Source organism: Rhinolophus sinicus, linkage group LG07 (assembly GCF_036562045.2).
Source record: "Rhinolophus sinicus isolate RSC01 linkage group LG07, ASM3656204v1, whole genome shotgun sequence".
Lineage (NCBI taxonomy): Eukaryota > Metazoa > Chordata > Mammalia > Chiroptera > Rhinolophidae > Rhinolophus > Rhinolophus sinicus.
The window spans coordinates 66812753-66838126 of record NC_133757.1 but is presented as its reverse complement, the minus strand read 5'-3'; the positions used below and the strand labels follow the sequence as shown (position 1 = coordinate 66838126).

General features: G+C 51.9%; 1 protein-coding gene across 2 annotated transcripts in view; it reads left to right on the top strand.

Annotated features, from left to right (window-relative positions):
* The window catches only part of RET (ret proto-oncogene), a 56466-nt gene extending 35258 nt beyond the window's left edge, over nt 1–21208 (top strand). Inside the window, exons 7-20 of one of the 2 annotated variants that reach the window (XM_019719108.2) lie at nt 762–1020; nt 1665–1790; nt 2443–2553; nt 3165–3287; nt 4177–4433; nt 7010–7157; nt 8560–8667; nt 9711–9925; nt 10006–10128; nt 15443–15513; nt 16724–16861; nt 17949–18048; nt 19459–19606; nt 20907–21208. In XM_019719108.2, the coding sequence (XP_019574667.2) occupies nt 762–1020; nt 1665–1790; nt 2443–2553; nt 3165–3287; nt 4177–4433; nt 7010–7157; nt 8560–8667; nt 9711–9925; nt 10006–10128; nt 15443–15513; nt 16724–16861; nt 17949–18048; nt 19459–19606; nt 20907–21064 (2085 nt within the window). In that variant the 3' untranslated portion in view covers nt 21065–21208. Of the gene's footprint in view, nt 1–761; nt 1021–1664; nt 1791–2442; nt 2554–3164; nt 3288–4176; nt 4434–7009; nt 7158–8559; nt 8668–9710; nt 9926–10005; nt 10129–15442; nt 15514–16723; nt 16862–17948; nt 18049–19458; nt 20290–20906 lie in introns of those variants that run through there. The other variant, XM_074337324.1, reaches the window with a different exon arrangement.
* The last annotated feature ends 4166 nt before the right edge of the window (nt 21209–25374 follow it).

Below are 25374 nucleotides of genomic sequence, written 5' to 3'. Positions count from 1 at the left end.
AGAGACCCAGGAGGTGGTTTTGTTGTGGTGTCAGGCGTGGGCGTAGAGAGCCTGGCTCTGCCCTGGATATGAGCACGGACCTGCTGTGTGGCTGCAGGCAGGGCCCCACCCTGGAACTTGACTAACTCAGAGCTCCTGGTTTTAAGCAACTGCAACCCTGACTCTAGAGTGGCTGAGGGGTAAAGGAGAGTTCTGCTGCCCAGCTCCAGGCCCCAGCAACGCGCTGCAAGCCTGGCAGCCCCTCTTTCCCAAGGGTTCCAGCCAAAGTGCCAGGAAAGGCCCTGGTGTCCTGCGCGACAGGCAACCACTCTGCATGATCATATGTGTGGGGGCTATGCTGACTGACCTGGCCAGGGACCTGGTGGGGGTGGTGAGGACGGGAAGTGGTGGTCCCCAGGCCAGAAGCACCTGGGAGGTGCATAGGAGGAGGCCAGTCTTCCTTTGTGCCTGAATGAGAACCAGTGAGGAGCGAGCCAGTGTAGCTGCCCTGCCTTGGAGTGCCAACCTCTAACCCAGACCTCAGTGCCCCGATCTTCCACCATCCAGGCCCCAGGAGCAGGATGGGTGGTGGTGTGATGGCTTGGGCAGGGCAGGGCCAGGCAGGTGGATGGGGCCATGGAAGGTGGGGATTCAGGATGTGCTGCCATTCCCAGGTGATCAGGGGACTGTCCTGGGACTCGGCCTGCCTGGGAGCTCCTCCAGCCACCATGGTAGGCTAGTCCAGCCGCCCAGCTAAGGTGTACCCTGTGCCCCACGCCTAGGTTGGGAAAGTTTGTGTGAAAAGCTGCCAGGAGTTCACCGGCATCCACATGCAGTACAGGCTGCAGCTTTCCAGTGCCAACTGTAGTGCCCTGGGTGTCGTCACCTCGGCTGAGGACAGCACAGGGACCCTGTTTGTGAATGACACAGAGGCCCTGCGGCGGCCTGAGTGTGCCCAGCTCCAGTACACAGTGGTGGCCGCTGACCGGCTGACCCGCAGGCAGGCCCAGGCCCCACTGCTCGTCACCATGGAGGGGACATGTGAGTGCCAGCGCCCCATGGAGGGGGGAGGATGGGACATGATACTGCATGGGCTTCTCCCAGACAGAAGGGTCCTGGTCCTGCTCCCCTCATGAATCTGCAGCGTCCCCAAGCCTGAGTCTTCCTCCCTGTAAAATGAGAGTAACTGCACACCCACACTGAGCAGGAAGGGTGACAGGACCCTGATTGCTGAGCCCAGAGAAGCTGCCTGGTAGATGCATCCCACACTTGCTTTGGGCTGCCAGGTAAAACAGTTTTTTGGTAGATGTTCCATGCAACCTCTGCACAGTCTATTGGAAGACAAATTTCTAGGTATGCCAATGAAATGTAGGACAGACTTGCGCAAAGCAGGTATTCACTGCTTATCTGAAATTCAGGTCTAGCTGGGCACACTGCGTGTCGCTGGCCGAGTCTGGCCCTCATATCCTCCTTCCGTACTGTCCCAGCACAGGAGCCCCCCCCTTTGTGACTTGCGGTGCTGCCCCAGGTCCCCATCACTCCCCTGCATCCGGTGCTGAGTTACCCCATCTCCTCTGGGTTCAACCCATGGGGCCAGCTTGGCCAGTGCTGCCTCCTGTCCTCCGGTGCTGGCTGGACACCAGGCCCAGGCTGGCCCCCTGTGACCTGTTGTCTTCCACCCCCAGACGTGGCTGAGGAGCCGGGTTGCCCCCTTTCTTGCGCAGTCAACAAGAGGCAGCCGGAGTGTGAGGAGTGTGGCGGCTTGGGCTCTCTGACGGGCAGGTGCAAGTGGAGACAGGGAGATGGTAAAGGTAAGCCCCACAGAGCCAGAGACCTGCAGCCAGGCAAGCAAGGGCTGGTGATGGCTGAGTACAGATGGGATCTTTGCTGTCCCTCCTCACTTCGCGTCTGCTCCCCAGAGCTTTATCCCATGTGGCTCCTGATGCTGGACATACGTGTAGGATGTAGGTGACATGAGGACAGTCAGGCTGTTTGTCTTTGGGAGACCACAGGAGCCCAGGGCTGCGCTCGTTTTGGGTTTGGGAAGGTCTGGGCCAAAGCTGGGGTGTGCAAGGGACAGAGAGGCTCTACCTGGAAGGTCCCAGGCCAGGAAGTGTGGCCATGAGCAGGAAAGGCCTAAGCTGGCTTGGGTGTGGACAGCACCAGACTCCGAGCCACACTCACCACTATGAAGGTCCCTGTCACAGTGCAGCCTTGAGAGGGGCCTGGCCTTGTCTGGCCTCTCCAGCCTCCTGGACTGCCCTGCCCCTCCATCCCTAGCCTCCCGGCTTCCCTTGTGCACTGAGGACTCCCGAGCGTCTCTGGGGGATGCCCCTCCTGGCGGGACTTCATGTGTGGTTTTTCTCTGCTCAGGCCTTGGAGGGGCAGGGTTGGCCTGGGAGGCCCTGGTAGTCTGACCAGGGTGGTACTCCGACGTGGCAGTCACCACGCTGTGTGTTATAGGGATCTCCAGGAACTTCTCCACCTGCTCCCCCAGCATCAAGACCTGCCCTGATGGCCACTGTGACGCTGTAGAGAACAAAAATCCCAACATCTGCCCCCAGGACTGCCTGCGTAAGCAGCCCACTGGGCCTGCCCGGTCACCCTGAGCCTGGATAGGGCCTGGTGGGTGGGGTAGTGAGCGGGAGAGGCTTGGGCTCCCACCTGCACTTCAGCCAGACCAGCCAGCTGTGTTCCTGGGTGTATGTGCCCAACTTTTCTCTGACATTTCATTTGAATAAAGGGCTCTGTGCCCTCCCGCCCACTCGCTTCTCCCTCCCCTGTAAAAAACATTGGAGACTGGTACCCTGATCCACACAGCCCAATGTCACTCTGCCATCTCATGGGGGTACAGTACCCTGCCCCCCATTCTGCTGGCCATCCTTGCTTCCCCTTCTGTTTCTTAAAAGTAGCCATATGTGGACCGTGGCAAGGGCCCTGGGCAGCCTGTGGGTTCCTTCTCCTACCCACTCTGGCTGGGGAACAGACTTGGGGACAGGTCATGCTGAGACTCCTGCCCAGACTACCGGAACTGCTGAGCTCACTTCCACCCCCCATTTCCCTCCCCCCCCCACCCCGCCCTCGGCAGCTGACATCAGGCCAGGAAAGGCCTCTCACACTCCCATCTGGGTGGTCCTGGCTTATCAGGTCACCCAGGAGGCTGAGTGGGCTTCATCTGTCACCAGGGGGCGGCAGCATCGTTGGTGGGCACGAGCCAGGGGAGCGCGGGGGGATTAGAGCCGGCTTTGGTACCTGCAGCTGCTTCCCTGAGGATAAGAAGTGCTTCTGTGAGCCAGAAGACAGCCAGGGTGAGCCGGTCCGGTCCGGTTGGGTCAGGTTGGGGCCAGTGCGGGCAGGGGTCCCCACACCTCCCTGCAAGTCAGGGAGGAAAGTGCAGGAAAGCAATTGAAATCCAGGAGATCCTTCTCTCTGAGCCTTGGTTCCCCCAGCTGTGCAGACAGGGAGCTGCGTCAGGGCCTCTGTAGAGTGCCTTCTGGCCAAAAGTTCTACGGCAAAGATTGGGCTGAAAAATGCGTTCTTCCCACCAAAAACTCAGTGTCTGCTCAACTGCCCCTGTGCCAGGCCGTAGCTGGGACCCCACCCTCCAGCCAAAGCCTGCAGGTGCTGCTGGGACAGTGGGTGCAGTGGGCAGCGGGGTCCCACTGAGCACACGGGGAGCTTTCTTGCCTGAGGCCAGGGACACTTTTCTGGTATTTGAGTTTTTACAGCATGGCCCTAGGTCCTGAGCCATTTTCCTTCCCTCCCCACTTTTTATAAAAAAAAACACATAAAAGACATTGGGGACACAGAGGAAGAACTTGACTTCCCTGCAGCACTCAGGGCTGACTCGCTTCAGTGCACCATCCCACAGCTGGTACAGTGGGTGCACTGCCTGTGCTTTTGGCCTCAGGCAGGCTGCTTACACTCTCCGTGCCTGTTCCTTCTGTAAGGGGGTGGGAACAGTCTCCAGGTAGGGGAAACGTCCCTACAACACCTGCCCTGCAGTCAGTGCTGTTGCAGTGCTTGCAGGTACTATTACACTTCATGCCAGCTGCACTTGCCAGGCCGCCTCACAGTTTGTCACAGCAGCCGCCTCCCGGCTGCCGTGGGTGTGGCAAGCTGGAGCCATGCTGGCTCCTGTTGGCACTGGAGGGGCCTGTCCTGGAGCGGTGTCGCTCACGGCTGCCCTGCCCACAGACCCCCTGTGCGATGAGCTGTGCCGCACAGTGATCGCAGCGGCCGTGCTCTTCTCTTTCATCACCTCTGTGCTGCTGTCCACCTTCTGTATTCACCGCTACCACAAGAACGCTCACAAGCCACCCATCGCCTCTGCCGAGATGACCTTCCGCCGACCAGCCCAGGCCTTCCCCATCAGCTACTCCTCGTCCAGTGCCCGCCGGCCCTCTCTGGACTCCATGGAGAACCAGGTCTCTGTGGATGCCTTCAAGATCCCGGTGAGGATCCTCACGGGGCCTCGGGCTGGGGGCAGCCCCTGCAGGTGGCCCTGCAGGTGGCAGTGGCCTCTGGCGTGCAGCTATCGGGAGCTGCAGAGGGGAGGTGGGCATGCAGGGCTGTCCAACCCACACACAGCCAGTGTGTGTGTTCCAGCACCACCATCCTACCACACCTTCACCGAGCTGCTTGCCAAGGCCTGTGGGGCCAGGAGCGTGGAGGCAGTTTAGCAAGTGGAAACTAATGGGTGCTGGTTTAGATGCACTGAGATTTGGGCCCTGAGGTTACGTGGAGGGCAGGCCATGCCATGCCATGCCATGCCATACCTAACAGGGAACTCCTGAAGATGTCCCAAGGGCTGAGGGGCCCTGAGGAGTGTGGATTTATTCTCAGAGGTTTGGATCCCTGGGGGTTGGAGGCTGAGTAAAGGAGGCCTGTGTTCTGCCTTCATTTCTGCAGGATGCTCTGTTGGGGAGTCTATAGGGTGAGTGCAGAAGTGGGAGCCTGTCCTGAGACACTGTCTCCATCCAGGAGAGAGATGGCAGCAGGGAGGGGCTTGGCTGGGGTGGCAGCAGTGGGGAAGGGAGTCTATCTGCAGCATGGAGGGAGGGGCCACCTGGTGGTGGGGCCAGGGTCCTTGGCTCTGTGACCGGCCAGCTGACAGAGTGCCTACCAGAACCAGCAGGTTTTCGAGGCCCCCTCACAGTGGGAGGACCTAGGTCTGTGGTCAGCATATGCTTCTCAGGGCCCCCATCCTGGCCCGGCCTCCCCTTGGCCTGGCCTGCCCCTTCAACATCCTTGCTGGGAAGTGTTTGAGGTGCTGGAAGCCAGGCTCTGGGAGGGACTGAGGAAAGTGCTAAGAGTGGAGGGTACATGGGAACAGAAGTCCCACCATGAGGCTGGGAAGTGAGAGTGCAGCATGAGCACCTCCAGGCAGGAAGTTCAGCTGCGGGGGCCATGGGGCCCTGGCAGTCCCCAGCCCTGGTTCGTAGGTGGTGCCACCCAAAGGGTGCTTGCCCCTTGGTGAGGTCCTGGGCCCTGGAGGCTATAGCGAGCTGCAGCAGCCACTGTAGCCTCCCTCCTAGCCTTCCTAGTTCCAATCACTGAGCAGGTGGGGTCTGCAACCCCAGCCCAGTAGCATCTCAGCTGCCTCTGGGATGAGCCATATGATTCCTTTATGTGCCCGGTAGTTGGTGGTGAGGTGTGCTGGACGAGCGGGGCTGGTGGGTGCTCACGTAGTGGACACACACCACCATGGCCCACATCATCTTCAGTCTAGACTGCAGAGTGACCAGAGCTCAGCCTGAGGCCCAAGGGCCACAGTGAACAGCTCTGAGGTCTCAGAAGTGTTAATTGGTCTCAGTTTGCTCTTATATAAAGTAGGGAAATGATATTTAACATTTTTAAAAGGACAAAATAGATGATAGCCACACATGCTCAGTGTGGTCTCTGTGTGCTATAAACAGTTCTCCAGGGCGGTTTGGAGGTGAAGACACCAGGGCAGTGATGACAATGATGTGAGCTCTGGCCCTGAGTGGGTTCCTGAGGAACCTAAGACACCAGGACATCCAGGGGCTGGCTGGAAGGTGGCCCTGATTATGGTGCTGAGCGGAGGCTGCCTCTGCACCCAGACATCAGGAAGCATGGCTCTGCTCATCCAGAGCCAACGCGTCCCTAGTGCTGTTATCTCTGTGGTCTGGGCAACCCATCACGAGGGGCACCCAGAAGCCACACCCACGACCAGCTGCAGAAAGGTCTGGGGAGATGGACGCTCAGTGCCTGCACAGGATGGGAGGTTCCAGACAGGCTTTGTCGTCCCCAGTTAGAGTTCAAGTCACAGGCTGAGTGTCTGGGAAGGCCTTCCAAAGTCATCTGAGGGGGCCCGATGTGGACAAGACCTCAGTAGGGAAGCAGGGTGTGTGGACGGGAGTGTGGTGAGCAGCTCTGTGCAGGTTTGGGGCAGTGGCCAGCCCCCGGGAGGAACAGCCTCTTCAACACAGTGGGTGACAGTTCCCCAGGACTAGTGGTACCTGTCCAGGTGCTCCCATGCAGGATGCTGCCCAGGACATTTCCTAGTAGCTGGGAGTCCTAGGCTGGGAGGCGACTGGTATGCTGATTCGGTCATCTTGGGGATGCTGTGCCTCTCTGGAGAGGGCACATGAGGGCCTGGGCTGCAGCCCAGTCGGTGCCTCGTGGGCCTGGTGTCCAAAGCAAGGCAGTGAGGCCATGCTCCAACGTGAGCACCTGTGGGACTGAGGAAGCCCTGACCCCCTCACTTGAGAAACGAGGACACAGGCCAGGGTGGCCCAGGGTGTGTTCAATAAACCAGAGACCAGTGGAGTTCAGGCCTCCAGAGTCAAGCAGGCACCCTATCATGGAACGGCACCTCAGGGCCCAACCATGGGTCCTGCCCTTGTGGACATGGGTGACCTTCACCTACTGATTCAGATGAAGGTCAATGCACACTGGAGCTTGTCCACCAGGTGCTTGTTTGTGGGTCTTGCCTTATTCTTTTCCTCTTACCTTCACCATCTTTCTCCCCTTTCCTTTTCTCTCCCTTCCCTTAACCCCAATGTAGGAGGATCCAAAGTGGGAATTCCCTCGGAAGAACTTGGTTCTTGGAAAAACTCTGGGAGAAGGCGAATTTGGAAAAGTGGTTGAAGCAACAGCCTTCAGGCTAAAAGGGAAAGCAGGGTACACAACCGTGGCTGTGAAGATGTTGAAAGGTACCTGTCCAGACAGCACACATGGGTGGCCCTGCCATGCACACCTGCAGGCGCACCAAGGCATAGATGAGGCCACCCACCAGCCAGGGTACTGGCGCATCCCTGCAGCCCCTCATGAGCCCCTTGTGGCTGTTCCTGAGTGTCCGCAGCCTGGGGACCCCCGCCATGAACGACCTGGGCCAGGGTGGTCCCTGAAGAAGCAGGGTGAGGATGTTCCTCCCTTGGAAAGTTCTAGAGTGGTATTGCTTCTATACAAACATTGGGTGAAGATCCAAGTTTTTAAAAAATTAAAAGCCCTTTGGTTTTGAACTAAGAGCTCTTCCCACCTTCATCTGCTCCATTCATTCCTCTCAGCCTACTGTCCCCGGGGACCTGGTGAAGCAACCTCTGTGAGGACTGCACTGCCTCAGTCTTGCCACAAGTGATCAGTTGTACTACAAGCTTGGCTCTGTGTAGGCACACGCACACACACACATGCACACACATTTATGTTTCTTAGCAGGTTGGGTGGATGGCCCTCTGCCATGCAATGAACAGGCTCTGGCCCAAGTGGACTGACCGAGTCCTGGGGGCAGTGCAGGGTGTGAGTCGGCTGATGCACACACAGGTTCCAGTGCAGCAGTCGAGGGGCCACACCGTGCAGTGCTTCCAGATGCTTCCCCAGCCCTCAGACTAGGGTTACCCCTTGCCCAAGAGACCCCATGCCCTAAGGAGGCACAGTGAGGCCACCCTGGGTCCCCACACATGGTACAGGACGTCCCAGTGCCCTGTCTCCTCTGGAAGCTGTCCCTCTGTGTCCAGACAGGTTTGAAACCAGAGGCAGCAGTGTGGCATAGCTGGGCAGTGGGCCACGTGGCGCTGACCAGGACTCTTTAGCCATAGCTTCTGACTCAAAATGCCTCCACACCAGGCTCTTGGTGGAGACCCAAACCCAGCTCCACCCATTCTCGGGTCCCACCTCATGGCAACGGGATTCTGTGAGGTCTTGTGCTCTTATCTCCCCCAGCGCCTTGCCCCAGCTGTTGAGTGCTTGGTTATCTTGTGAGGGGACAGGGAGTCCCCTCACCTTTCCAGAAAGATTAATGAGGGGTATCTGTGTACCACTTTCTTTGGAAGATGGTGATTGTGGGAAAATAATGCCACTTACACACAGTCTAGCCCTGGGAGGCTGTCCCTGGAGAGATCTGCTGTGCATGGTGGCTTCTGGGGGTTCTTATTCCCCAGAGGCAGAGGAGGCCATTGTCAACCACCTCACAGGCTGACAGTAGCCCCGAGTTATGAGATCCTTGGTTAGGGTGTCTGAGGAGATAATGGGGTCTGTGCAGACCCCTGGTATGGGTCCATATGAAGGGGCTTCCAGAAGAGATGGGTTGGCAACCTGCTCTGTTTACGTGCATTTCAGAGAACGCATCCCCAAATGAGCTGCGGGACCTGCTGTCAGAATTCAACCTCCTGAAGCAGGTCAACCACCCTAATGTCATCAAGCTGTACGGGGCCTGCAGCCAGGATGGTGAGACCAGCCACGGGACAGCAGCTGCCAGGCTCAGACCAGGGACTCTAAGCTGCTCTGCTCTTCCTCCTCCCCCTTCCTGTCCTTTCCTCCTCTGGCCCCTGTTCTCTGTCCACCTGAAAACATGGTTTCTGTTTCTGGCCCTGCCCGGAGCCTCCTGTGTCAGAGAGGGCTGGGAGGAGCTGCTGCTGCTCTGGGAGGTCTCTCTTGACATCCTAGTTGTCAGCACCCTGCTGCAGGCAGAGCCCCAGGGCAGGGAGCTCTAGAAATGGATGATGCCTCCTAGGCACCTACTGGGGATTAGGCATGCCGTAACCTCCAGGTGACCCTGACTCCAGCCCTGCATGACAAGGCATTGTTGTCATTTTTCACATAAGGACACAGGAGACCAGCCTGGTCTGTTGGTTTCGCAAACCCACTGTGCTGCCAGGGACCTCTCACTGTTTGTGCATGTGTATGTGTGTGCATGTGTGTTTTGGGAGTGTGAGGGAATGGAGCCAATAAGGAGAGAACAGCAGGGCTGGTGGTCAGTGCCAGTAGGACTCAGGGCCGGGCCTGAGCACTGCAGCCCAAGAGCTGCTGAGAGCAGGCAGGAGCAGGGAGCAGGTGGCCACATGTGATCCGGAACCTCTGCCCCTGTCAGCCATCCCCAGGCCATACTATGCACGACCGGGGAGGCATGAAGGCTTGGCATCCCAGCGGCAGAGGTGTATACCCCCAGGCAGCATTGAGTGTGAGGGGCCACCTGCCGTGGGCACCCCGGGAGAAGGTCATGCTCAGCCACCCAGGCATTGGCTTCAGCACAGTCCTCAAAGGGTGGAGAGGAAGTGATGTGCGAATGAGCTGGGGCTCAAGTCCTGGAGCTGCCTGGAGCCTGGGCACTGGCCACCGATAGCATGCTCTGTCTGTCTGCCCACTTCTGGGTGGGGTGCAGAGTGCCCTGGCATGCGTCCCCCCACCCGTGCTCTGTGAGGCGCCCCTGACTGACTGGGAGCTGGCCTGACTTCTGCCTGCTGAGGTCCCACAGCCCCTTGTGCCCCCAGGCCCGCTCCTGCTCATCGTGGAGTATGCCAAGTACGGCTCCCTGCGGTGTTTCCTGCGGGACAGCCGCAAGGCGGGGCCCGGCTATGTGGGCAGCGGGGGCAGCCGTGGCTCCAGCTACCTGGACAACCCAGACGAGCGGGCCCTGACCATGGGCGACCTCATCTCCTTCGCCTGGCAGATCTCACGGGGCATGCGGTACCTGGCCGAGATGAAGGTGTGTGCTGCCCCAGCCCAGTGCCCAGCTGCCTGAGCCGGCCTGGGCCTCAGAGGTTCCTGCTGTTGTCTTCCTTGCAGCTCGTCCATCGGGACCTAGCTGCGAGAAACGTCCTGGTGGCCGAGGGGCGGAAGATGAAGATTTCGGATTTTGGCCTGTCCCGAGATGTGTACGAAGAGGATTCCTACGTAAAGAGGAGCAAGGTATTGGGTCCTGGGGTGTACTACCCGAGGCCCCAGGCTGGGTGGGAACAGAGGTCAGTGTGGGTCACTGACCTCAGAGGGTGGGGTCAGACCCCTTAGCAGGCCTGGAGAGGATAAAGCAGACTTTTAGAGTATAAACTTGTAGGCCTCATCCCCAAATCCTCCCCTAATCCTGGGTCTCCGGAGACCCAGTCCAGGACTCATCTCTGAGCCTGTTCCTTCTCTTCCTGAGGACTACACCCACCCTTCCAGAGCTAGCTGCTGGGGAGCTGAGCCCTGCAGCTTCTCTTGCTTTTAATCACTATCACTTTTGAAAGTCACCTAATGCTGTGGAAATAACTACCCTTTTCTCCACAGTGTTCCTCTTCCTTCTATAGAATAAAGGTCATTGTTTCCTTTTTGTGTAATTTAGCTCTTGGCACAGAGGAAAATTAAGTGAAATAAACCTAAGCGTGGTGGTCATTCTTTGCAGAAAGGAATAAACCACTTTACAGGTGGATGTTCCCCTGGGCACCCCTGGCTGGGTGAGTTTGGAGGACACAAGGAGGACCCTAGAGACCAGGGCCAGAGACTCAGCATAGGGTTCTCAGAAACTTTCTCCAAATCTCTGTGAAATAGGTGGTCGGGGCCCCTCTGGGGAAATCTGGTTCCCTGGCATTGTCCAGTTTCCTGTGGCATCTGTCTTGGCCCTCTTTGTTCTGTTGCTCTCTTAGCTCCTCTCATGCAGCCACCTCCAATAGACCAGACAGAGTCAGCTCACAGGCCATTCAAGAGTCATGGTTAACCCAGTATTCAGAAGAGACACTGCTCAAAAAAAAGTAACACAAAAAGCAACCACATACACTTCAGCTTTGCTCCAAAGGGTAAGGAGAAGCCCTTGTGTTGCCACAGTCAGTGAGGATGAGGTTTCGTTACTTCTGGGGTTTCTGTTGAGACAGCCTATCTCAGTATTGCCAGAGGGGAAGTGGAGAGGGGCTGCTCCCTACCCCATAGAGAGGTGTGGACAAAACCTTCCTGTTGTCACACTGGTCCTCCAAGAAGGCACTGTGCCACGGAGCCGAGAAACACAGGCATCCCAACATAGGGCCCCTGAGAATACAGGCTGCAGTCAGTGTTGTTACAAACATGTGCCCCAGAAATAGTCACACTTCATTAATGAATCCTAAAGAATGCTTTAAACAGTAATTACAGTAAATGCTGCATTAAAATCCATTCTTAATTGATTTGTGCCTTAAGACTTACCTACTGAAAAGCTGTTCATCAGCTTGCATTGGGGACACTTCCGGACAACATGGTGGAGTAGGTAAATGCTGTGCTCACTTTCTTCCATGATCAAATCAAAATGGCAACTACACTACAGAACAACCACCCTGGATAACCACCTGAAGACTCACTGAACAGAAGTTCTATAACTAAGGATACAAGAAGACGCCGCATTAACACTGGTAGGACAGGGCAGAGACACAAAACGGGCTGATTAAGAATCAGGAAGGATATCTCAGTTGCAGGGATCCCCCCTGAAGAGCGAGGGACCCCAGCTCCACACCAGGCTTCCCAGCCTGGAGCACCAGTGCCCGGAAGAGGAGTCCCCACAACATCTGGCTGTGAAAATCATAAGGGATTCCATCCAGCTGAGACAAGACTGCTGGAGTCCCAGGCATCATCTTATAGGGCCCACACACAGACTCACAAATACTTGCTCTAAGCTCCAGCAAAGGGACAGCAGTTCAAAAGGCAGCAGGGCCATACAGGGACAAATTGAATTCTGAATTGTCTGGCTTCAGTACAAGGGATCGAGGGGCAGCTCTTTCTGAAACCAAAATACCTGCAGACACCATTTGTGGGTTGTATATGTTCCTTTGTTGAGCGCAGCCCTCACTCAGCCCTCAACCAGCCTGCAGGGGCAGGCGGGCACCAACTCTGACACTCCATTGACCAGGATAACACCACTCTTGCCCCACCCTGGTGATTCTCTGAGACCCAGCCCAGCCCGAACCTCTTTTGGAGGCTAATCCACACAAGCTGCTGGCCTGGGCCCATACTGTGGACTTTCCTAAAATCTCTGAAAGGTCCACAAACCCAAAACAAGCAGTGACTGACCACAGGGTGTCCTAAGTAGTGTGCTAAGCAGCCCTAAGCAAGGCACTAGTAGCAACTAGCCTCAGTTCACAGTATAACCACTCCCAGGCTCCTCAAAGCCTAGTACAGGTACCCACCAACTGCAGATCACTTTGTAGCTCCTACCAGGTGGCCCTGGGACAGACATGGGCAATGGCTGACTTTGGCCTGCATCATAGCCCCGCCCAAGAGGCCCCAGAACCAACATACGTGGTGACCAGCTTCAGATCACACCAGAGCACCACCCAATTAGTGCCACAAACAACAAACCTAAAGTGTGGACTCGGCAGGCACCAGTGCCCCCCTGGGGCAAATTCCACTCTGTGGGGTCAGCACCCACACAACATCTTGTCCACTGTAGTCACAGCCAGTCAGCCTGAGGGTCGGCTCCAAGTGCCAACAGCAATCAAGGCTCAATGAAAACAGTAGGGCACACACAGCCCACACAAGGGACACTGGAGACCATCTGGCTCAGGTGACCTGGGAGACTGTGCCACTGGGCCCCACAGGGCACATACTACATAAGGCCACCCTGCCAAGACTGGGAGGCATAGCAGATCTACCTAATACACAAACAAACACAGGGAGACAGCCAAAGTGGGGAGACAAAAATGTCCCAAATGAAAGAACAGGACAAAACTCCAGAAAAAGAACTAAACAAATTGGAGGCAAGCAACCTACCAGATACAGAGTTCAAAACATTGATGCTCAATGAACTTAGGGGAAGAATAGGTGATCTCAGAACTTCAACAAAGAGATAATAAACATACACAAAAAAGACATAGAAAAGAACCAGTCAGAGATGAAGAATACAATAACTGAGATGAAGAACACATCAGAGGGAACCAACAGTAGATTAGATGAAACAGGATCGGATCAGCGAGTTGGAAGACAAGGTAATGGAAAACACCCAATTAGAGCAGAACAATAACAAAAAAATGAGTGATGTGTTGTGTGACAGGGGACCTCTGGGACAACATCAGCATAACAACATTTTCATCATAGGGGTAACAGAAGGAGAATGGCGAGAGCAAGGGATTGAAACTGTATTTCAAGAAATAATGACAGAAAACTTCCCTAACCTGGCAAAGGAAATAGATACACAAGCCCAGGAAGCTCAGTGTTCCAAACAAGGCAAACCCAAAGAGGCCCAACACCAAGACACATCATATTTGAAGTGCCAAAGGTTAAAGTCAAAGAAAGAATCTTAAAAGCAGCAAGACAAAAGCAGTTGCTTATGTACAAGGGAGATCCCATAAGACTGTCAGCTGATTTCCCAGTAGAGATTTTGCAGGCCGAAAGGAGTGGCAGGAAATATACAAAGTGATAGAAAGGAAGGACCTACAACCAAGATTACTCTACCCAGCAAACTATCTAAAATTGAAGGAAAGATAAAGAGATTCCCAGACCAGAAAAAGCTAAGAGTTCATTACCACCAATTCAGTATTACAAGAAACATTACAGGGACTTCTTTAAAAAAAAGAAGGAAAAAAATCAAAAGTATGAATAAGAAAATAATGCAAAAAAAAAAATTCTCACGGACAAAGGCAAACTCATAATATAAGCAGTAGCTCAACACTAAAATAAGTACAAAGGTTAAAAGGCAAAAGCAGGAAGATCATGTGTAATTACAACAATAAATTAAGGGATATATATGAACATGCACACACACACAAGAAGTAAAAAATAATGACAAAAACATAAATGTGGAGGGGGTGAGTAAAAATGGTAGTGATTATGGAACATGTTTGAACTTAAGGGAGCATCAACTTAAAATAGACTGCTGGATGCATAGTTTGCAATATATGAAGCACATGATAACCACAAACCAAAAATCTGCAAGACATATACAAGAGGTAAAGAGAAATGACTTTATGCACAATGCAGAAAGTCGTCAACATACAAGAGGAGAGTAAGAGAATCAGAAAGGAATGGAGAACTACGAAAACAATCAGAAAACAATAAAATGGCAATAACAATACCTATCAATAATTACTTTAAATATAAATGGATTAAGTGCTTGAATTCAAAGATGAATGAATAAAGAAGTTGTACATATGTAAAATGGAATATAACTTGGCCATTAAAAAAGAATGAAGTCTTACCACTTGGGACAACATGGATGGACCTAGAGAGTATTGAGCTAAGTGAAATAGGTTGGACAGAGGAAGACAAATACCATATGATCTCACTTATATGTGAAATCCGAAAAAACAATATAAATGAACAAGCAAGACAGAAACAAACTCATAGATACAGAGAACAAACTGAGGGTTGCCAGACGGGAGAGAGTTGGGGGACTGGGTGGAAAAGGTGAGAAGATTAAGAAGTACAAATTAACAATTACAAAATAGTCACAGATGTAAGGTACAGCTAGGGGAATACAGTCAATAATATTGTAATAACTGTACATGGTGTCATGTGGGTGCAAGATTCATGAGGGGAATCATCGTATAAGTTATATAAACGTCTAACCACTATGCTTTACTCCTGAAAGTAATATAATATTGAATATCAACTGTAATTTTAAAATAAAAAAATAAAAGCTGGGTTGGAAAGCATTTGGTAGGTGAACCCCCTCTACAGTTGGAGGAGGGGGCACTCTTACAGAGGATACTCAAAGGCCCCTGGCATAAAATAAGGGGAAAATGAATCTCAAGGCACATAAACAGATTTTTTCCCTCAGAGCTTCTTGGAAGAGTCTTTAGTGTGTTAGTTGGCGTCCAAAGTCTCCAAGACAGAAACGCTAGATATTGGTTTCCCAAACTCGGTTGCCCTCAGACATCCGGGCAGATGGTACTGGATGGTGCTCTTGGCACGCCCATTGGGCAGCACCACCCAGGGTGCCTCAGAGCTCCCCAGATGTGGCCATAGGGGACCTGACTTGGGTTTGGTATCAGTTTCTTGGTTTCTTCTCCAGAGGGATGTGGTGTGTGACAAGCACACCCTATAGCTGTGGGCAGGCCAGCTGACTGTCCCCAGCATCTCAGCCATGCCTGGGAGGGCCAGGCTGGAGCTCAGGCCCCTCCAAAGCTGTGCTGGCAGTTCTGTACCCAGCAGCATTCTGGGTGTCGTTACTCAGCTTCCCACCAGAGTTGGAAGTGCCTGGGACAGGGCCCTACCTTCCTCCACACTCCTCCTCCAGTTCCCAGGGTGTCAGAGCAATATTAATGCCCTTCTTTTACTCCTTCCTTAGGGTCGGATTCCAGTAAAATGGATGGCAATTGAGTCCCTTTTCGATCATATCTATACCACCCAAAGTGATGTGTAAGTGTGGATGCTGCCTTCGACGGATGGAGGTTACAGGTGAAGGGGGCCATGACACCAGTCTCGGCAGCTCAGCTGGGGAACAGCACTGGCCCTGACTGCCTGCCAGCTCATGCCAACCATCCACATGGACCCCTGAGAGGGTTTCATGTGTTTATTTAGCAGACAACCAGGGCCCAGCAGTAGTTCTGAAAGCCGCAGTGGCATTCTGAGGGCAGTGAGCAAATCCTCCTTGCCTCCCCTTTTTTCCTTCCCCTGCCTCTCCCCTCCTTCTCTGGGGGTCTCAGTGATACACTGGCCCAGCCAAACAGCCCCCTTCCATGGCCCAGGGCAGGAGTGGCCTGGAGTGACTTCGAGCTTATGCCCCACACTATTCAGACAGGAACCCAAATTCAAGTCTCCCAGGTCAAAATGCAGACTTGATAATTTTCAAAAACATAACAGACTTGTTTTTAAATGTTCTACCATCAATAGATGTGCATATCTTGAATAATGTGGCCTGTGAAAAGGCAGTTCTTATAGTTCTAAACAACCGTTTTCTGATTATGGAAGCTGATTGTAAGACAATTGAAAAATGTAGAGAAAAGCGTGATGAAGAGACAAAGTGACTTGGATCCCACCACCCCTACTGCAGTAACTACTGCTGGCCTTCGCAGGGATGGCCTTCTAGTGTTTTCCGTGGTGTGAAGATATATGCTTTTTATCGCTGTAAGTGGGCTCGTGATAATGCTGTTTTGTGATGTGATTTTTCTCCCACTTCACAGTCAATTTTCTCTCACAGTTAAGTGTTTTTCAACAGCAATGCTTTTTTTCTTCTAAGACTTTATGAAAATTCCAAGCACACAGAAAAGGTGAAGGAAGTGTGCCAGGAGCCCTGACCCCTTGCCTAGGTCCCACCTGCCTTTTGCTGCACTTGCTGGGTTGCTCTGGGCCATCTCTGATGCTCCAGCAGTCAGTCACCTTGGCCTGCCTACCGATGCCCCTTTGTGGGTGTGGGGCTGAACTGGGAAGCATCGCAGTGGTGGGGAGCAGGGCAGGCAAGACAGCTGTCCCCACCTCTGTCCCCATCTGTCTGAGCAGTGGGGCCCAGGCTGACACCCACTCGCTGGATGGGGAGGAGAGGCTGGGCTGAGGGGTCCACAGCTGCAGGGGGAATAGATGTCTGCTGCAGGCTGGTAGGGCCACTCACCGGTTGTTATGCTCCCTGTAGGTGGTCCTTCGGTGTCCTGCTATGGGAGATTGTGACCCTGGGGGGAAACCCCTACCCTGGGATTCCTCCTGAGCGGCTCTTCAACCTTCTGAAGACAGGCTACCGGATGGAGAGGCCTGACAACTGCAGCGAGGAGATGTGAGCAGGCTTTCCTTTGGCCCCGCGTCTCTCCTATACAGACGCCCGGGTTTGGGAGGGTAGAGCCACATGCACTCATTCCATCCCCCTCCTGAGCAGCTCTGGGTGCCAGCCTGGGGTCAGCTGAGTTGGGGGGTAGTGACAGGGCAGTGCATGACAGGCAGAAGTTGTAGAACCACCCTTAAGCAAGACAGCAGCTGCTGGAGACCCCAACTCCACTGGGCTGGGCGGGCTTCCTGAGGAGACTAACGAGAATGGGGGTGCAGAGCCCAGGACAAAGTGGTGGGAAGGATAAGAGGACACTTCAGACTGAGAGAGCAACTGAGCCCGGGTCATTTGGGGAGGGCAGGTAATTCAGAATGGCTCATGGGGCACAGATTGGGGAGTACCCAAGTGAAGGTGCAAAGGCAGGCCATGGGTAGATAGAGTGCCCAGCCTTCAGCCCCAAGGCCCCTGCCTTCACACACTGAGGTTTTGCTCGATGACTCTCGAGGACAGGTGGTGGGGGACACGTGAGAAGGGGGTTGCCTGCATGCAGAGACGTGCTGGTCTGTTCTTCCCACAAAGTCGGTGTGCGCCTGCCATGGGCACCGCTCAGGGCTTAAAGGGTGAGTGGCACTACCCTCTGGCAGCCAGCTAGCCAGCGTACGACACACAGTGGCCCTGGAGGCCCCGCAACCACGCCGGGGTCCCACAGAGGTGAAGCGGTGATAAAAGTACAAGAAAGAGGTGTGATTGGCACAAATTTGTTTCCTCACCTAATTCATCCTTCATAAGAGTTTTAAGAACTGGCATTTCCCTCTCAGCCACCATAGTGGACACGGCATCTTGTGTCCCTGAAAGGAATATGAAAACAAATCTCTCTCAAGGAAAGGGAAGCTCACAGGATGCTGGGCCACTGTGCCTGGCACCCTGAGCCCTCAGTGACCACTCAGACCCTGGCCCAGCTCAGAGAAGGATGTCAGTAGTGCAGACACTGCTTTGGGTTTGGGAACACAGCCCCCCCGCTCTGGGTACTGTGCTGGGTGGGGGTTGTGACAGGGCATTTCCTGCTGGGTCGCAACTGCCAATCTGCATTTCACACCAGGTACAGCCTGATGCTGCAGTGCTGGAAGCAGGAGCCAGACAAGAGGCCAGTGTTCGCCGACATCAGCAAAGACCTGGAGAAGATGATGGTTAAGAGAAGAGTGAGTACCTGAGCAGATTCCCAGTGTGGGCCACATACAGGTGAACGTGTCATTGGGGGTGGGGGCGGTTCTGGCCCCAACCCAGGTCCACGGAGGTCCCTGTGTAGGGAAGATGGTCATGCTGACCCTGGAGGGCACCAGGCCCCTTGGGCTTCTTTTCAAATCATAAAGAAACCAAGATCTTAGCTTGACACTTAGGAAGAGCTCTCAACAGACAGGTGTGTGAGGGAAATATTCCCAAGCTGAACAGAATCATTTCCAGTAACTGAACAGGAGAAAGTAGAGTTGACATCAGGGTCCTAAATTCAGATGCTGTGAGGGGTCCCCCTGGGGTGGGAAGTGACTAGTGAGTGGCACACCAGCCCTCTAAGGAACCTCTTCCTGTGGCCACATGTGACCTATAGGAATATGAATGCCATCATACCAGGTCTTCTGAGTTTTAAGGGATATTTATGTTGTTTCCCAGTTTTTAATGTTAGCAACTCATTTAAATTTCTGAAAGTCCAGTGTGGGCGAAACAAAACACATCTGGGAGGCTAGGTTCAGCCAGTGCGTCTACTGTTTGCAATTCTGTAGGAAACGGGCAAGTCAACAAGTTTCAGCTAATAGTTATTGAGCAGTTGCATCTGTCTTTGGTCCTGCTCTCCTGGTGTACACATGGACACTTCATCCTCACATCACATATTTACCAGAAGCTGAAATTTCTTCAAACAGGAAAGTCTAGGCCATTGTAATGAAACACCAGTGCATAACTTGGACGAAACCTCACAATGCTGTGCATGTAGGCTCACCCTGAATAATTGAGAGCTGAGCCGGGAGACGCCCTTCTTAGAACAGGGTTGAGAAGCATCCAGGAAAACGCTGGGACTGCCCTTCACACATTTAACCAGGGCAGCGGAAGTCACAGGCCCTGCAGAGTGTCAGGTTTCTGAACTGAAGCCTATGCAGTGTCCTGTGCAAAACCCACATCAGTGACTGCAAATTTCGGAGTCCTGGTGTGGTGTTCTAGGTGGCAGGCGTCCTTGGAGGAAAGCTGGAAAGTGTCCCGCAGGTGGGGAACACATCTTGGCACCCCCACCTGCGTAACAGGGTTGCGGCGAGCTCCCAGAGCCTCCGCGCCTGTCAACAGGCCGGCACCCAGTGCTGCAGAGTAGGGCCAGGACAGTGAGGAGCACATTTCTGCCCCCAAGAGGTGACTCTCTAGAGGCAGCTATGAGGACCAGGGACCGGGCCAGGTGGGGGTTGGGGGAATGCAGTGCTGGCATTCTGCTGCTGGGCTCAGGTCTCTGGGAGGAGCCAGCAGGCTGCAGTGGGACATGGCCAGGGCGTCCGCCCTTGGGTGGGAGGGGCATGTCCAGTAGTGGCACACTTGGAGGGCGTGGGCGTTGACTGGCCATTCCTCTCTTCCAGGACTACTTGGATCTGGCCGCGTCCACCCCATCCGACTCCCTGCTTTACGATGATGGCCTCTCAGAGGAGGAGACACCCCTGGTGGACTGTAATAATGCTCCCCTCCCTCGCACCCTCCCCTCCACGTGGATTGAAAACAAACTCTATGGTAGAATTTCACATGCATTTACTAGATTCTAGCCACACTGTCTTCCCTGCACTGTCCTTACTCTCTGTAACGCTTAAGAGTCCTCCTGGTCTGAATGAGAGTCCTGCTCTGAGCCTTTTAGTTTGTGAAGGCCTGGTGTTGCATCAGTTTACATTCAGGCATTTTTCAACTATGTTTTTTCTTAAAGGATGTGAAAAGAAGTGTAATTACCACTCTGCCCCACAATTTAAGATTATCATCTTAAATTGAGAAAAAAAGAGCAGGGCAAGCTCTTGGGATATTGAGAAAATGATGAATAAGTCATTTCCGGAGTGGGTATCAAGTCATAGTACTTCTAATTTAACTACTGGGATAAATGTACCCACTTTGGGAGGCATTTAATTTAGAAAGGAGCCAGCACCAACGTGCCTGCACTGGGAGCACAGCCAGTGGTCCCTTCAGGCGCCGTGGGGACAAGCAGGCAGCTCTTGGAGGCCACACGGTGCTGGGTGTCCGGCCATGTGCCCACCGTCAGGCAGGACGCATGCAGGCTGCCGTTTTCACATCCTTTGCATTACACACTGTCATGACCGCTGTCACTTAGAAGTCGGTACTAAAAGCTGGAGCAAATGCTTTTTGAAAGAACGTAGTCTGTGGTGCTGTCGTCTTGCAATGGACAGTAAATACGGTTCTTGCCAAAACTCCTTCTTTTGTCTTCAATTAAATACTTGAAATTTTTTTTGTTTTCTAACTTCATCATTGATTGTTTTTGAAATCTACAAGTTTGAAGCATTTCTCAGCTGAGAGTGTTCCTTTTGCATGCCTCCCGGGTCACTTGATTCCTTGCTGGCTTTGGGTGTAGTGCTAAATGCCATTTGTCCCGTCGCCGCTGTGGGTCTCGGCTGTGTGTGCCCTTGGTCTGGAAGATCCTCTAATCTGGGGTGGACTTGGCTTCTTTACATCCAAGAACTTTTGATAAAGCTGCCTGCTGCAGTGAGCAATTTGGCACAGCCGAGTGCTGAGGACGCCTTATGCTGCCTTAGAAAAGGAATTAAACATGTCAACAAATATGTATCAGATGTGAGTTTGAAGCTTATGAAAGTCAAATTGGTGGTTTCTGTTGAGTTACAGTTACCAAGAAAGCACGTGCTATTTCCCCTAAACGTGTGTTCTGGAGACCTGGAGCACAAACCATTCATGTAATTGGCACAGAACCAGAACTTTGGTGTGAACCTCAAAGGGAGTTTTGCCAAGGCCTTACTGTCTGCACAAGAAGTTTTGGTCCTTCAGTGCAGAACAAATTATCTGTTTTCATTTTTAGGCATGTCAGACCCGAACTGGCCTGAAGAGAGTCCTGTACCACTCACGAGAGCCGATGGCACTAACACTGGGTGTCCAAGATATGCAAATGATAGTGTATATGCTAACTGGATGGTTTCACCCTCAGCGGCACAATTAACGGACTCGTTTGATAGTTAACATTTCTTTGTGAAAGGTAATGGACTCACGATAGGCGAGAACTCGCCGAGACTGCCCCCAGCCCCTCATTGTGCCCTTCCTGCTGGCTGGTGATTTTCCCTCCTAGCAGACGGAGTGCACTGGACAGGAGCTCTGAGACCAGAGTTTAGGTCCTTCCTTCCTCTTCAGCCCTCAGCAAGGCCAGTGTTGGTCTGTGTTCATCAGAGATCACCATCCTCTGTGCTCGCACGTGTGGGTCCCTCACTAACTACCTGAACTGTTTGATTTTTCTGTTTGCCACCAAACAAGGCAACAAGATTTAAATGCAAAGTTTTTCTCTCTCTTTCTCTCTCTCTTTCTCTCTCTCTCTCTCTCTCCCTTCTCCCCCCCCCCCCCATATACACACACACACACAGCAAGGAAGAAACTGGCCCAAACAACCTGTCCTTGTTGAGAATGGGAGCCTGGCAAGGCCTCGTGGTCATAACCCTGCCAGAGCTTGAGTAGGAAAGGGGACCTTGGAACAGGTCTCCAGTCACTATTCAAGATGCTGAGAATGGCTTTTTAAAATTAAAAGAAACCTTTTCCTAACATTTAATTTATTTTATTGTGGTTAAAATGATTCTTAGATTTAGCACAATGGAGAGATTTGATGCCATATTTGCTGTGTAGACAGGTGGCGTGAGAGAAGAGGGCTCACAAACACATTTGCCCCATCATTGAGTGGTCACTAACTCCCGACAAGAACAGTATGAAGAAAAGGGGCATTTGAGTGGAGTGACCTCCCATTTAGGGACTGCTGACAGCAGAGCCATGGCTGCCGTGAGCACACCCACCAGCCTCAGCACACTGCACGTCCAACCTCCTCTCACACATTAGGAGTAGGTATGGGGTTTGACTACTGATATAAATTGACAATTGTGATGTGGATAAAAGACAATGTTTTGGCTCTTGTAGAGCTTCTACACAAAGGTACCTGTGTCCACTCTTCCTGTGTTTGTAACTTAATGCTGCTATAGCAAGACATTTTTGTTTCTTAGATTCTGACCATGACTCATAAGCTTCTTGTCATTCTTTACTGCTTGTCTGTGGTCACAGACACTCTGCACTCCTCTGTCTTGTGGGGGTGGCTTTCGGAAAGTCGTGGCGGCAATTCTGTCTAGAGCTGTGACTTTCCAGGAGAGGACTGGTTACCAAAACACGCCTGGTCTTCAGACAGAAAGCACTGTGACAGAACTTATAGGAGTCTCGTTACAATGTTGAGTTTTACAGGCATTTCACAAAAGAAGTAGAATGACAGCATTTTTGTGGCCAACAAGGCTTGGCTGAGGATGTGTGGGAGTCTCATGCTGTGTATGTGCATATGTACACACACCCAAAGAAAGAGCTGGAAAAACACTCACTGGATTGTAACATGGCTGTGGTTGGGGCTGTTTTTCAGATACACTATGATTCGTTCTTTTACAACTATCTAGTTGTGGTAAACCTTTGGTTTTCAGGTGTGCTTAATGCTTATCTTACTAAATAAGGATAAACTCTCTCAAATTATTAAAAATGCCTACTCAGCTGGTGTATTCTCAGCCGGGTGAGAACTCCAGGTCTAAGGGGTTGACCCAGCGATGGGGAATTAACCCTTGACTAATAATAGAGTTGTCTAGTCCTGAGTAATCAAAGTACTCGTACTTATTAGTCCCATCAGACAATTTTAATATGCGTATATGCATAAGTTACTAAGTATTAAGTATTCCTGAGTATTAAGTAGCAATCTGTCAGTTACTAAAGTTTGTAAAATCTATTTGTGATAGGTTATTAAATCATGCCGTGTTAATTTGCTTTTGTAAATCAAGGTGACTAAGAAACTAATTTCAGTTATGTAAATAAAATCATGTATCATAACATGTGTAAACTTCTTTTCTATGTTTAACTTCTTAGTTGGAACCATGAGGTTTTTGACTCTGAAATTTCAGTGCAAGGATTAAACTGTCACAAGGTAATCTGCTTGGATGACCACTGGGGGACTAATGGTGATTGAAGGACTAGGTGGTCCTTGGGGATGTTATCAGCTGCACAATATGTGTGTGAATAGGCACGTTTTTAGTGACTTAAAAACTCAACTAGTTCTGCCATTCAAGGAATCCCTTCAGGTTTTCGTCCTGGGAATAGAGCAGCAGCCAATGTCAGGTTCAGTGTTTGCAGTTCCCTGGCAATTTGCTTATTTCTTAAAGCTGGAGTTGGACAGTTGTGGGAGAGAAGTTGTAAAATGCAGTCATGACTGAAAGTCTATTGGAAGTTGGAGGAAAAAAATATGCCCTGAACCACTATTAAGCTTAAAATACTAAATGCTTCTGTTTCTGTCCTCCTGTTGGACTGTGTAGGAATTGCATGAGCTCCTCCTCAGGTGCCTGGCGAGGCCAGCGGGCCAGTCAGCAAACACGGGATGGTACCAACAGGAACCTGATTCGTGGTTGCACTGTGCATAAGATGGCAAGGGTCCATGTCACTTCCTGGGTGCACACGTACACACGTAGGCACATGTGTGCCTCACCCAGGGGCTGCCCAGGCCTGAAGTGCTGGCCCTCTGCTCTCAGCTTCCTGTTTTAATCTGGACCACAGGCACTGGAAATCCATCTCCTCATGTCTCAGCATGAAGACACATGTGGAGTTAGCCTCTACTCATGCTCCATACATCCAGAAAACACCCTTTCCACTGAGGCTGCCTGCTCTGGCCCCATCCCTTCTCTACTAGGGTACCAACTCATGTAGCAGCCTTGATGCCTTGTTAGATAGAACTTTTTAGAACCTCCCACCTCTTTAGGAAGCTAGGACTCGCAGGAAGGATTATCTTAGCTGAGATGATAAGAAACCAGAACATGAAGGTAGAGAAGTTTCCAATTTGGGGCACATTGCCATGTGAGACAAGGCTGGATGGGTAGCTGCCTGACAGCTGGGAGGATAAGCTTCACCTGTCAAGTTAAAGAAGGTTTTGGGTTCACCCAAAAGAAATTGCACTTAGTCCTTGCAAGGTTTTGATTACTGTGTCAAGTGATGAGATATTTTTGCAGATATTTCTGGGATGTGCTAAATCATAGAACCTAGCCAACTGAGATCTCAGCAGGAGCCCAGGCAGGAGAGCAGTGACAGGGAGGCCATCTGACTGTGGTGGCTGCAGGGACATCGTCACAGGAAACTGGACCAGGCGTGTGGAGGGAGCCCTGTCCTGAGACCACCCCAACCACTATGACCTCAGAAGTTCTGTCCCACACCAGGAAAGACCATAATCTTGCATTCTTTCAGATGACACTGAGCAACTCAAGTTCAAAATTAATGTGGGCAAGCAAGGTAAGGAAAGTGCATTCTAAACCTGAAAAAAAAATCATTATTTTTTGAAAAGGAAGTCAGTTTGGATTTCATACAGACAATATTTACCATGCAAACTGTCAAGTTCTTGAATAAAAGTGCAAAGTCCATTTTAAATGCACGTTTTTATTTATTTTTGTCAATTTTGTAAACAGTACCAAAGTAAACCATATCCTTTTTGGCTGCTACCGTTTCTTACTTGCACTCGTCCTTTTCTTCACTTGTCATTTCCCCCACAGAGGAAAGTCAGTCATTCCCATGGGTTGGGAAGGGAATAACCCAGGGGAAGGAAGAACTAATGCTGTCTCTTGCTACCTGAGGCAAGGGGCTTTGTCCAGAGGACTGCAGGGAGCCCACGTGGTGCCTGTGTCACAGCCCCTGTGCTGCGAGGCTCTTCTCACCAAAGTCATGTGACTTGTTCCATACTTTGTGCCTTTCTTCTGAGAGTCTATGGCAACACCCTGAGAGTCCAAGAGCACCCCAAGGTTTTGGGATACTTCATGAGCATTTGGGAAACAAAAAGGAAGATTATAGGAAATTATTTTTAAGAATAGGAATGATACAGAGGAGGGAGGAATTCTGGTCTCACTCAAGACAGTCGTTGAAAGAAGTAAAACAAGTTTTGTGGTAGAAAATTGTATTTTTTAAGAGAGGTCCAATTACCTATAACTCTTTAGCTTTGTAGAAATAAAGACCACCCAAGTGAGAAAAAGCAGAAGTGATATTTATTCTGAACTTGCTTTAGCAAGGGATGCGCCACTATCATTGTTTTTGGCCGACTCAAAGGCAGGCAGAAGAGTGGGAAAGTTTGATGATGGGGGAGAAAGGACATGGGGAGGTTTCAGGAGTGATGTGATCAGAGATGGTGGCATGGGGAAGCTGGAAATGGTATCTGATGTGTTCATTTGGGGACCGTTTTGCTTTCAGGCTGGTTCTGAATTGGAAATGGAGCAAAAACATAGGGAAGCTGATAG